This window comes from Sycon ciliatum, chromosome 1, assembly GCF_964019385.1.
Source record: "Sycon ciliatum chromosome 1, ocSycCili1.1, whole genome shotgun sequence".
Lineage (NCBI taxonomy): Eukaryota > Metazoa > Porifera > Calcarea > Leucosolenida > Sycettidae > Sycon > Sycon ciliatum.
The window spans coordinates 65,561,396-65,574,880 of NC_088643.1; the positions used below are offsets into that span (position 1 = coordinate 65,561,396).

General features: G+C 49.4%; 1 protein-coding gene across 2 annotated transcripts; it reads left to right on the forward strand.

The window, feature by feature from the left end:
• Positions 1-3,578: 3,578 nt before the first annotated feature.
• LOC135804911 (ETS translocation variant 4-like) lies at positions 3,579-8,594 on the forward strand. Of its 2 annotated transcripts, XM_065318884.1 has the most exons (5): positions 3,579-3,773; positions 3,950-4,052; positions 5,104-5,553; positions 6,634-7,152; positions 7,345-8,594. In XM_065318884.1, exons 1-5 carry the CDS (start codon positions 3,720-3,722, stop codon positions 7,887-7,889), a joined length of 1,671 nt encoding a protein of 556 aa, XP_065174956.1. In that variant the 5' UTR covers positions 3,579-3,719; the 3' UTR covers positions 7,890-8,594. The 2 variants fall into 2 exon arrangements, with proteins under 2 accessions (XP_065174956.1, XP_065174957.1); XM_065318885.1 differs by lacking the exons at positions 3,579-3,773; positions 3,950-4,052 and adding an exon at positions 4,113-4,850.
• The last annotated feature ends 4,891 nt before the right edge of the window (positions 8,595-13,485 follow it).

Genomic DNA, 13,485 nt, shown 5'->3' on the forward strand with positions numbered 1-13,485 from the left:
TTCATCACAGCACTCCTCGAGATCTGGCCAACACTCAACTCTCAGACTCAGATTTGCCCTGTTCCTGTGATTTGTGCTCGCTGCCGTGCCAGTCTCAAGACTCCCATGGATCAGAAAATGACACTACGCGGGCGCACAACACCATGCACAAGTGAACAGCTATTCCCGGGGAAAGTCATTATTAATGTCGGACATTACTACCGTGCTGGCAGCATGCAGCGCTACATGTACATCGCATTCCCGGAAAATATCTCCGTTGTACTGCAGACTGTAATCCAGTGCACTGTGGTAACAGATTTAGAGGAAGAGTGATGCTAGGAGAGAGACAGAAATAAAGAGAGCGAGAGAGAGAGAGAGAGAGAGAGAGAGAGAGAGAGAGAGAGAGAGAGAGAGAGAGAGAGAGAGAGAGAGAGAGAGAGAGAGAGAGGAGAGAGAGAGAGAGAGAGAGAGAGAGAGAGAGAGAGAGAGAGAGAGAGAGAGAGAGAGAGAGAGAGAGAGAGAGAGAGAGAGAGAGAGAGAGAGAGAGAGAGAGAGAGAGAGCGAGAGAGAGAGAGAGAGAGAGCGATCGAGAGAGAGAGAGATAGAGAGATAGAGAGATAGATAGATAGATAGATAGATAGATAGATAGAGAGAGAGAGAGAGAGAGAGAGAGAGAGAGAGAGAGATAGAGAGAGATAGATAGATAGATAGAGAGAGAGAGAGAGAGAGAGAGAGAGAGAGAGAGAGAGAGAGAGAGAGAGAGAGAGAGAGAGAGAGAGAGAGAGAGAGAGAGAGAGAGAGAGAGAGAGAGAGAGAGAGAGAGAGAGAGAGAGAGAGAGAGAGAGAGAAAGAAAGAGAGAGAAAGAGAGAGAAAGAGAGAGAAAGAGAGAGAGAGAGAGAGAGAGAGAGAGAGAGAGAGAGAGAGAGAGAGAGAGAGAGAGAGAGAGAGACCCATACCACTAGAACACTGGTGCTATCAAGGCTTGGTATACTATTAAAACGACTGGCATGGCCAGTTCATAAACATGTTCCACACTCGGAAGAAGCACTGTTAGATCATCTCTTTATACCTTCACCACCGCGGTTCACTGTTACATGTACATGTATATTGTTACCAGTAAAGATCTAGATTGATGGAGAACGCGCGCAAATGTGTTCGATGTTTTCGGTTCACTTTATGTCCATGTTCGGTGTTCATTGGAACACAAAAATAGCATCCGATCAATTCCTACAGAGGCCATTTTTGTACTGTGTGTGTACATTGTTCTGAAACATTGTTCTGATCAGTGCGCTGCATGTGACAATGTGTGTGCTCTTCAAAAACGTTACATGTACATGTACATGACATGTACGTCCAACATTCCATATCTCCACCTGCGTTCCGTCAATAAACCGTCACCTGGATACCATGAAACCCAAATGACTCTGGCCTAAAAAAACGTCTGCAAGTCGACTGTGACTGATGACTTGTGTGTCGATCACGATCACGATCACGATGTGTTCACAGAGTTTGAACCCTGTGACGAATGTAATGATACTGTGTTCAAAAAAGTGGTTTCCAGTCACTGCAGCAAACTGACTACATTCGCTGCATGCCACAACAAGTGCAGAGATTAGCCAACTAACTATAACTTTAGCTGGTTAGCAGTATACTAGTTTGTGTACAAAGTCATGTACATGTATGACAAATCCCTGATGTACTATCCTTGAATTTTAAAGAATGCTGTGCTGCATACCATTGGTGAGTGCATCTTGACTCAACATTGTCATTGATCTTATAATTATTATGTTATAGTCTATTATCAGTTTCTGTCCAATGACTTACATGCATGTACATGTACATGTACATGTATGCCTAAACAGAGATAGAGATTCACGAGCACTTTCTTTTCTTTCTTCTAATACTCAGATAGTGATTGGCTGTGTGTTTACACAGTTACGTCATTGTACATGTACACTGTATGTCAGTATCTACAGTGTTATCATTATTATTACGGTATTACGGTATATATATATATATATATCTGCGGGGATGACGACTACATACACCATAGCTCAGTGGTTAGAGCATCACTAGCTACAAGCGAGGGTCCCTGGTTCGAGTCCTGGTGGTGACAGTCAATTTTTTCTTCAGACTTTTCCCGTTTGTCTCTTTCCCTCAAACTAGTCAAGATGTTATAATTATAGCTTCTATTTAAACGACACTGCGTGGCTTAATACCCCTTCCCCCCCCCCCCGCAAAAACTTGAAGTCTTTATCATAACCAAACGTACTTTAAACTACAGACAGTCATTACAACTAGTAGTAGCTTTGTGTGATGCCTCAGTGCGTTTGAAACATCTCGGCACTCAGCCATCTCTGTGCTCAGCCACGCAGGACCAACAGAACAGTTCGACCGCTGCCAGTAAACAATAATAAACCAAGCAGAACATAACATTGTCAACAGTTACTGTGTGCGTGCGTGCGTGTGTGTGTGTGCGCGTGTGTGTGTGTGTGTGTGTGTGTGTGTGTTCTTGTGACCGAGGATACAGCTAACTGATCGGCGACTGTCGATGCTCACCAAACTGCAGTGCAGTGCTGCATGACCGTCCGGGACTCGGTCTGTGATCATGGTGATGTTCAATCCCAGACGAGAGACAAGACTGCGGAATCAACACGACCCGCACCCGCACAGCACACCGGAATTCTCTGCACTTTGTCCATGGTCTACTACACTAACAGTTACTTCTACCTTCACATGGATGATGGAGATCATGTACATGTACCCGCGAGGGTCTTTCACTGCACACCATTTGGCTCTGACTGTGTGAGGAAAGGTAACGGTTGATCGAAGCGACTAAGAGCAAGGGAAAGACCTGTTTTGCATTTGCGCAGAGGGGCAGCACTCCACTCTTCAGGAACAGTGGGGCGGCTTTGAGTCTGACGAGTCGCACAAACACACACACACACACACACACACACACACACACACCTCACACTCATGTTGCTGCCGCTGCATCTGTTCTCTGCAGCTTCTCCCATCTGTTCCTGTGTTCCTGCAAGACCCGTTCACACACAGACACAGACGGCTGCTTGCGGACCCCGGGCAAACAATACCTATGCAAAGTAATAGTTAGTTACATGTAGTTAGTAGTCATCATGGTCGTTGCGCTGTAGCTAGCTGTTTAGCGTTCCCGAACAAGTCCTGAACTCAGCAAGCCAAGCCCCTACTTCGTAGTACTTGGCCCTGGCGCAGCGAGCGCAGCAGTGGCTCACGCGACCTGTCAAAGACAAACTTCTTTCGAGAGCTGGTCTATTTTTATCAATGGGAGTACGTCACATCGCACGCCCACGGATTTTGGACAGTGTGCTTATTGACAAGTGCTTTTCTCAACAAGCCAACAAGCGCTATCAGCGCGCGCGAGCCGATTTCGTCGCCCTGCTACTGTGCCAGGTACGATGTCGCATAGCTGGCTGGTGTACTAGCGGCATGATCCAGGTATCTGATTCTATGGTGTTTGATAGCCCAGGGGTGCTGTGACCATTCAGCGGGCCTGGCTTCTCGCTCTGAAGCGATCACACAAAACATCTTGACACGTGAAGGGTTCAAAAGGGATCGACTTGAGCACTCCACAACAGAATCTTCAGAAACCTTCTCTAGGACAAGCCGCGGAAAGTTTCTTCCAGCATCGACCAACCAGCGAGTTATCAATACCGTACTCGACAGAACTTACTTGTCGCCAACAAGATCACACCTAAAAATGCTGAGACACTTCGAGCCACAGGCGTCCACGGCTGGCTGTTCAATGCGCCAGGTTCGTACTAGATTTAGCGCCTCTCCATTATGTGTGAAATTTCAGATTGCACTGGCATAATTATTGTGTTGATTATGCGCACGCTTCAAGGTGTTGTGCATGCGGCGAAGCTTTCCTCGACACCAGAACTATTACTTAGCGTCATTCCGTGTGTGTGTGCTTCTCTCTCTCTGCAGATGATGTGTCCACCGACGTCAACATCTTCGTTCGCTGCCGGTGACGGCATGGGCCTGCGTGCAACGAATGACGACATGCTGTATTGCGCCACGCCGAGCGACGGTAAGTGGTCTTGGCTAGCCTGTCCGGAGCCCCACATAGTATAGTACGGGCTGGTATGGTTGCAGCTCATGCATGGTCGGCGTGTTGACTTTGCCTCTTGGGCAACCTTTTTTAAACCGAAGGCTTGAGGGATGCGTTTCTGAAAACGTGTTGTGCGCCTACGGTAGTCTTACGTTCCATTGCAGCAGGCGACATTGCGAAAGACGTAAGAAACGACTCCGTTATCTGGTTATACACAGGCATGCAAGCGACGTGCCAGACTTCACTTGGTGCCAGGGACGTTCGGAAAGCGACCAGCACAACCTTGTTGATTTGCTGTGTTGTTGGCTCGCGATCAATGGAGGTATTTGGTGCGCGGTGCTATCTGGTGGTGGGGTGGTTGCACTGTTGTCAGTGTTCAATGGGGTGCATGCAGTGGTGTGGTCGGTAGGCATGCGACGTTTGCAAATAAGCTACCGCAGAGATACAGGTAATCGGTATTGCCTGCATAGTATTGGTACCATGGCTATGCACACCATGGCGTGGCCGTGGGCATGGTACACGCGACATAGCGGGCCAGTTTCCATATCTACTTTGGATAAGCTTTTCTTCTTGGTGGTAGAGTACTGCAGAGGTGAAGTTTGGTTTGGAAATTACACTCTCCTCCGTTTGGTGGTTCGGTCGTTGTTTCTAGTCGTGTGTCGATGCGGACGATGTGGGTATCTGGGCCGCGAGACGTTGTGGTAAAGCCTCGTCCAGCCGCAGCAGTACTGTGCAGGTGTCACGGTGCAGTGACTGTATACACATCGCCACAGTTGAGTAAGTAGTTCATCCTTAGTAGCGCTCGTGTCCAGAGTGACATACAGCCTCCAGGTAGATCAGGAGACGGGGTCCATCATGTGCGTGTGTGTATGTATGGTGTGTGGTCATAGGGCATTAGGGGCGGTATTAGTTATCCTGGCCATTTGATATGTCCCGGTGGTATCATGGTATCATCTTGCGCCAGAGCTAGCGTGACGAAAGCGTGTGTGTTGTCTTTCTGTTTCGTTCTTTCTCTTCTTACCCATTGCAGAAGTTCTCAACGGGTTCCTGCACGAGATGACGGACATGGAGAACATCGCACCTGTATCACCCGAGGAGATCACCGATCTTCTTTCGCCCAACCAGCATCAAATGGCGACCACTGTTGGCGCGGGCACCTTCGCAAGCAGCGGCGGTCTGTCTTCTCACGTCGAACAACTCCATAGACAGCAGCCATCGCATCGCCATCACCCTTACATGACTCCACCGCTCTCGCATGGCTCGCATGCACCGCTCGCACCGCATTCGTCCGCAGCTGCAGTAGCAACAGCGGTAGCTCAGGCAATGCCCATCCAGACACCCGCCGACCAGTGCCACTTCCCGGTCAGTAGTGCATCAGCGGCTGCTATGAACAGCCTATCGACGGCAGCTGGTACGGCGCCTCACGTTCAGTTCACTCCGCCCTCGCCGCTGGCCTCACGCTGCTCGCAAGACTCGACAGGTGAGAGAGTGTGACCAATCACCCATGTACAGACAGACAGTCCAGTGTGGCCTGTGATAGCGTGACCTTTGCAGTTTATGATTACTTGTATCAGTACTGGTATGTGTGTACGTGTACATAGTGGTCGTGCCATGAGCCTCGGTCGATGTTCCTTTTGAACAGGCATTCTGCCTATCCAATCACCGGCCTCTCCGATACCAGTAACCACAGTAAAATTAATGATGGAGTGTTGTGAATAACAATGGTAGTGGCGCAGGTTTGTACTCTGTAATTGTAGTGAATGTTGCCGAAGTACTTGAAGTAGTGCATGCATTCGTAACTCGTAGAAGACGCTGGTAAATATCATGGTATTCGCGAGCATGCTTGTAAACACCACTGCGGTCGTTGTGTGTCTTGTGATGCATCACCGCTTGTGCACCGTGGTGTAACTTTGTGGCTGAACCGGCGAGGCTTTCCATGTGCGCTCGGTCCTTTCTTGCTAATTATTCTGAGGTTTCTCGAGAATTGACTGTCGAACATGGCAGTGAATCATGGTGAATCGTGTTGGCAGAAGGCTACTGCAGTGACAGTTGACATAATCACAGAGTCCAGCATTGTACGTTTGCAGTGCCGAATCGCAGTGCTTGGTTGTCTGTCAGTAGCACGTCAGTAGTTTGGCGCACTTCGGAATCACGTGTTTTGTCTATTCCGAGTTGGACTGTGGATGGAGTGTGGCCACACTTTGACAGGGCCGTATTTTATTTAGCAGTGAGGCTGTGGTGTCAATGTCTTCTGGGCTGCCACGACCAGGACTCCTGGGCTTAGGGCAGTCCCTGCGCACGTTTGTGTTGTGTGAGAGTGTGTGGCTGCAGTGCTTGTGGTTTGCAACCAGTGCAAAAGTGTGTGTGACACCGGCCTTGGTTTTGCCTTGTACACAGCATACAAAGCACAGCTGTAGAGTTGTGTTCCAGGGTGGTTGTCAGGGGACATATGGCTGTGGCTTTCTGGCGGTTTGGATCATGTGTTACCAGGCATTCAGTTCAGTTTCAACAAAGTAAACTAAACTCCTGCTCTGTGCACCTGTGTTCTTGTGCTGCACAGGCTCTTCTGCCAACGACTATGGCGCTGAGTCACCCCGCTCACATCGTGCAACCTCACCGCTCAGTGGTGGATTCTCGTCCAAGGCAACATCGCCGCACGGCGGACTCTCCGGCAGCATGGGTGGCTACTCGATGCAGCACACACCCAGCTCGCCGTGCCTGTCCGACCGCTCGGACATCTCGGCGCTGTCCTGCGGTACTGCGGCGCACTCCGTCGTGTCATCACTGGCCGGCGGTGCCTACTCACCCTCTGCCATGCACCACCACCAGCAGCACCACCACAGCGGCATGCAGCAGTACGGCCTGACAGCTGCTGGACATCCACAGCACCATGCACAGCAACTTCAGCAGCATCATCACCACCACCAGCAGCAGCAGTGTCAGCAGCAGCAGAGCCAGCAGCGTCAGCAGCAGTCACAGGAACACATGCAGCTGTATGGCAACCAAGGCTCAGCATCACCTCCAGCAGTCTTCACCAGTGGACGGAAGAGACAGGACATCAAGGTCAAGCTGCCTCAAAGTAAGTACTCTGCACAGACACTTGGAATCATTCACGGTCGTCTACACTCTCACTAGCATTGGTACATCCATGGCGTTGTGTGTTACGTCTATTGCCTGCACTAGTTCAGAATTGTGCCCTCGGCTTAATGTGTTCAGCAAACAGAACCACTCACAAATTGTACTCTTTGTTGCGTGTCCACTTTGTACTTAGGACGTGGAGCCGTCCAACTGTGGCAGTTCCTTCTGAACCTGCTGGATGAGAGCTGCACGGTCACGACCGCTGAAGCGTTGGTGGAGTGGACCAACCCCGAGCTGCTGCAGTTCAGACTGCTTGACCCCGAGGAGGTCGCTACGCGCTGGGGCAAGATCAAGCAGCGTCCGTCGATGAACTACGACAAGCTGTCGCGCTCACTCCGCTACTACTACGACAAGGGAATCATGGAGAAGGTCAGCGGAGAGCGCTATGTGTATCGCTTCACCTGCCCGCCACATCTGCTGAGCAATGCGCTGAACGAGCGAGAGGAGAAACGTCAGCAGCGTAAACGCCGCGCCAACCGTCTGAGCAGCACGTACGAGCAGCCGTCTACCGCTGGCCCGGTGCGTACTTCGCTGGCATCTTCCAGTTCCAGTGGACAGTCTCTGTGGAGGAACAACAGTTATCCATACCCGCCGCCTTCAATCAACAGCATTACCTCTCCAGCCTCAGGTCAAGCACTGTCTCACCTGGCGCAGTATGTGGCCGGCATCGCTCATTAGACCGGTGTCGTATTTGCTTGTGTGTGTGTGTGTGTAAGGGCGTGCTGCAATATTCTCGCCATGCAGCACTGCATCGTCATATCAGACCTGCTGCTCATTCCTTGACCACACTTGTGTAGTGAGGCGGACATTGATGCCCTACACCCTGCATCCTAGTGTGCTGTGTTCATATGCTTGCACAGAGTGATTTTTTCTGATAGTATAGTGTGTAGTCTTCTTTTACAGCAATAGGCAGTGTGTTTCTTATCCTCCATTCTTTGTGAAGAGCCAACTTACTTTGCATATTCGTCATCTGCCTTGAGCTGCTCCGCGTTGAATACTTTGAGCTGTTGAGAGTGCTCACTTTGTGTCCGAAACATCCCATTTCAACTTTGCTCTCCTTTTTTTTTCAGGAGGCTTGATCCTGCCCGGCTTGTGCTTTTGGCCGGTGTGAGTGAGCAGATTGAGTTCTACCTGGCGTTCCAAGCTACTGTGTACTGCTGAAGTGGGGCCGCTGCTCAGCTATTCTCTTTATAACAATATGAAGTGAGCGTGTGTTGAGGTGTGCTGCATTGCAACAACAGACTTTTATCCTTATTATTCCTATTTCAAGTAGTCTTCCCTAACTCTAATTACGATTCCATTGCTATTTGACCCACACTCGACTATTCAAAGTGATATTATAACAAGCGTGATCTGATGAGAAACTGAGTAACTCTTTCCGAATTCCGGAGTCACTTCTTGTGGACGAATGCATTACAGTTTACTGTTTGTGCAGCCTCCGTAGCACCAGTATTCCAGGTGGTTCAGCCAAATGGGATACTTGACCAGAAATGAACATCATTCACAAAATAATCATGCGACCAGTCTTGCAATGAGATTGGGTGGGTCATCTTTTTCGAAAAAAGGTTAGGCTATGGCCGGACAGGGTGCCATAGGCCTGTCGAGTGTTGTGTGCTATGCTCTGTTGTGCCGTCTTGGTACTGGATTTTTATAATGATTGTGGATAGCATCATGAAGCCCAACCTCATTGGCAAAGAAAGTAGAAGTACATGATTGTACTGTTAAAATACTCGCCTCTACTTCAGTACTACTAGGTCTCTGTCCGTCCTGAGAATGCTGCATGCAGTATTTTAGTAATGGTGATTGTACCCAGAGCAAATAAGCTCCCACAATGATTATGATGATGTACATGTATTTATGATGATTGTGTGTACTGAGACGGGGGACTGTAGACTTGTAGTGTACTGCAGCTGCCAGTACGGGCGTGGCCCGCGCCTGCGAGTTCTCTACGACTCTAGGCTATTACGTGGCAATGGTACCATGGTGTCGGCACTGACAGTCTATGTCTATGCGTATGATGATTGTTGCTAGTATAACTAGTAATAAAAGGACTTAGGACGTTAGGTGTTTGTTAGGCCGTGCTTATCTACACTATGCCTATGGGCAGTATGGCCGTGCAAACGGAAATACTTGCTGCCATGATGGCAGTAATATGAGTCATGCTTTGGTCGTCCACGCCCCATCCCATCCGCATGTCAGGATGATCCCGCTGCCGGGCGCGGCGGTAGCCTAAGTCAAGGCGTTCTCCCTACTCTGGAGGCCAGGACTGAGTCCGTGAGGGGTGTGTTTGGACTAATATTAATAATACTAATTACTAGTGTAGCCCAGTGCAGCGGGAAACACAGTCGGAGACACCCCTTACATCTACTCACTGCCGATTGCCATTGAATGTCATGTCTTCTACTTCGAAGTAGAATACAGTGCAATAGTCGGTCACTTTTCTCGATCATATGCTACTACGGATGGAGGCGAGCTCCGGTTGACCCTGCCCCTTCCCCTGCCCCTCAAGGCCTGTCCCTGGGTTTGGGTTCGCGAAGGCATTTTGAAAGCAGTTGCAATACCTAGTAACTCCATCCACTGGCGCACGGGCGCATGACATACATGTACAGCCATGTAGAATCAGAAAAAGCCGCTGTCACATGCCATTGCGGTGCTGAGCTGCTAGTAGCAGCTAGTAGCAGGGCCTAGGGGGTACGGGTGGCAAACACTACGAAACAGGATCGTTTCAGAGTCCATCTTGGCAGAGGAGAATGCTTGTCCTCAGAACATGACAGTTTGGAATATGAGCACCAACGGGTTTGCAACTTTCCAGTAGACTATTGTGTACAACAGTTATTCAGTTGCTAGTTTGTATCGAGCATACGTAACATGTACCGGTATTCTTGGTTGTAGAGTAGCAGTCGTGTGTCAGCAGGGTCTTGCGAGACACAGATTGCATGCCGTGTGTTACTCACTGACATTCTTGGGAACTGTCCAGGGCTGCAGGTGAAATCAAGACCCCTCGAACTCCTGATACTTACGGAAGAGTTTTTTTCTCTCCAAGCTCGGGCCCAGATCGCCGTTGATCGTCAGAGATTGGACAGTTGTCTCAGTGGAGTTTGTCTATTAGGACAGGCTGTGTTTCTGCTAGTCCACGACCTTTTGACAAGCTGAATAGGAAAATCGCCAGATTGCCTGTCAAGTGTCCTAATATTAGCTGCAGCTCGCGTCCAGGCCACACAAGCCAGACCGCGGGGGATTCAACTCCTATCTCGTCCATCCACACATTCCCGCACCTCCGTCACATGGGGAACACGCGGAGTCAGCCTTGGAGTTGGAGTTGGACATCAATGATTATGTGCTTGCGCGTGCGTGTGCATGCCGTGCAGAGCTGTATCGTGGCATTTGATGTACATGTATTTCCCAAGTAACGCCTCTGTTTGGTACTGACTTGGCAAGCGCGTCGACATAGTGGTATCATGCAACTCGGAGAGTTGCTGCTGATTGGTGCGATTTTGTTTTATGGTTGACAGCAGGGAGTCGTCAAATACCTACTTGACGACTCCCAGCTGGCCAGTCCCTGGTTGACAGCTGGCACGCGCCAGATCAAGTCCTGCGTTCATGACAAGTGCAGTGACAAGCACGGATTTAGCAAAACACCACGTGCCACCCAACAGACTTCATGCCTGATCGATCCTGACTCTCGTCTAGACTGTGATGGCTGAGCTTACACACGTTGTAGCTTGCCTCACTGGGAGCTGCCGACGTGGATGGAGTCCAGGGACCGTCTGCATTGTCTGTGCGGTTATAATACTTGAGTAATAATAATTATTGTACGTGTATAGGTCATAATAATAAACAATGATAATGGAGCGCGTAGCATGTCAGCCATTTGTAGCTATCGTCAGGTGATCTCTTGCAAACACTACAATCATGTTGTCATGTACATTGTACAGTACAGGTGCAGGTATATTACTAGTACAGTCATGATAGAATCCAACGTACACTGGTAAACCAGCATTAGATAAACCTTGTTGTGGTTCACGCAATTCACAGTGTCCTCCACCTTGTTTCATGCTGTCAATCATAGGCTAACAATTTAGTACAGTCATGCAGGTGATTATGTATGGCTGAGTGCGGGGCTCGACCCCGGTGCTACCGCTCCACACAGTCAGGTGTCATCGCCTTTCTGCTTGGACGTTTGGCCTTTTCGAGTCCGAATTATTATTTGTTTGATGTTCTCCGTCAGTATGTTGGCACTATATTTTTTTCTAACACCAAGTCATCATGCATAACAAACGCCCCTAGCCCTATCGGTTTCTTGTCGTTCGGTCTGGCGTTTCACTTCCTTTTTTGCTTGTTCCCTCCCATACCGGTATTCGCCTTTCTGTTGTTGGGCCCAGTCCAGGGAGTCGTCAAATACCACACTCCCTGGCCCAGTCAGTCCCGTTTTAATGTGCGACGTAAAACTCACCCAAACACACAAACGCCTCCATCGAGCCCTTTGCGGCTAAACGAAAGACTGTCTAGCTAGTGTGATGACAGAAGAGCAATTACATGGTTTTATCATTTTACAGATTGTTCACTGCCCAAATGTACTACTTACTATAACCACTATTTATACTCCCACACTTTCTCTGGCAGTCTGGGACCATCCCATCGCCATTGGCATTGGTAGTGTCAGATCGAGGTTGGCGGGGACTCCGGGAGGGTTTCGTGATCAAGATGTTGCTAAGATTGGCAGACCGTCACGGGTTACATGTACTCCAGCAGTGACGTCATGGCGTCAGCACATGTACAGGCCGGCAAGGGAGGGGACGGGGCTTTCGTGTTTGTTGCGTTAGTAAGCAATCGGACAAATGTCACGGCGTCGGATCAGAAACGCTGAACACCAAAGGCAACTGAACAGCAGACGGAGGCCATGGCAGCGTCGCACTGCTTGCGCTCTTGTCCCACCCAGACTCCCAGTTAGAACGTAAAATGATACCAGCAGCCCAGCCCCCCCCCCTTCCCTTTATACCTTCCTCCAGAACCCACTCATCCATAGCCTCTCCTCCACACACCTACACGTACATAACTCCTTAAGGCGTGTAGGACTCTTGCCCGGCACCAGTCAAAAATCTCCTTTCTCCCAGTCTCCACCGGGGACGCCATTGGGGTTCCAGGATCTGGCCGACTGAAGGTCTGCTAATGTGACGACGATCAAATGCCTACTTTAGGTCTACATGTAATTGTTTCACAGACACATCACGGGTAAAGTAAAGCCGGTTAGGTCGGGAGCGGACCAAGACAGTCCTTGGCAGAGGGCCGGGTCCTGTGGGGTTCCGTTTATCATGACAGAGTGAAAAGCGACAGACACGTGGCACTAACGCTATCTACCTAGTACCTTCTCACCTCATTATTGCATGTGCGCCTTTATCCTTGAGCCAAGCAATTAGTTGAGAGTGCAGGTAGCGTCCCTACTGCCAGTACTGGGCTGTGGAAGTCATCCTGTCTGACTGACTCAGTACGAGCGAGCCGGTGAAAATAATGTATGTAACACGATTGTGTTTATGGCGCGGAATTATTGTCATGTACATGTACATGTATAATCCAAATGTGGTAGTCATGGATAGCGACTGATGGCCGCTCTGGTCCTGACCTGGGCCGCGGGGTCATGGAACACTGCCAGTAGTTGAAACATGAATGCGGTGCCAAGGCTCCGCTGACATAACCCGTTAGAACTCCCTACTAGCTCTGCATCTGATCGACCAGAACGAGATGATACTGTCTGAGATGGTTTCATTCACAACACCATGAAGTAAGAGTCAAAGCAAAACGACAACCCAATTTCGGAAATAAATAGAACACTCAATTGAAATGTAAAATTGAACGCAAAAGCTTCACAAGAAATCGTTACCTGTCTGAGATGGTGCTAGTATACAATACATTGTTTGGTTGACAGCATATTCATGTTACAAGGAGGAGGACGCTCTGTGTTTGAAAACAGTGCTTCTTACTACAACCTCCAGGCTCCACGGTTGGCAGAGCCCCGGTCGTGCGACCATTTGAACCATAAGTATGGGGGCTAGCCCCGGTTCTGAGCTAGGGAGTTCAAACAACGTGTTTTCAACCAAGCAGGGTTTATCTATTACATGTAACAGTGTCTGCAGCTGACAAGAAGCCCCGTGGGTTTCAGTATTAAGGGCAGACGCAGTCTGATCTGAAAATAGGATCGAAAGAGCCAGCTGACTCCCCTTCAAGTAACGAACGACAGCATGGACATGCACGCCAGATGATTTAAGAAGAAACAAGT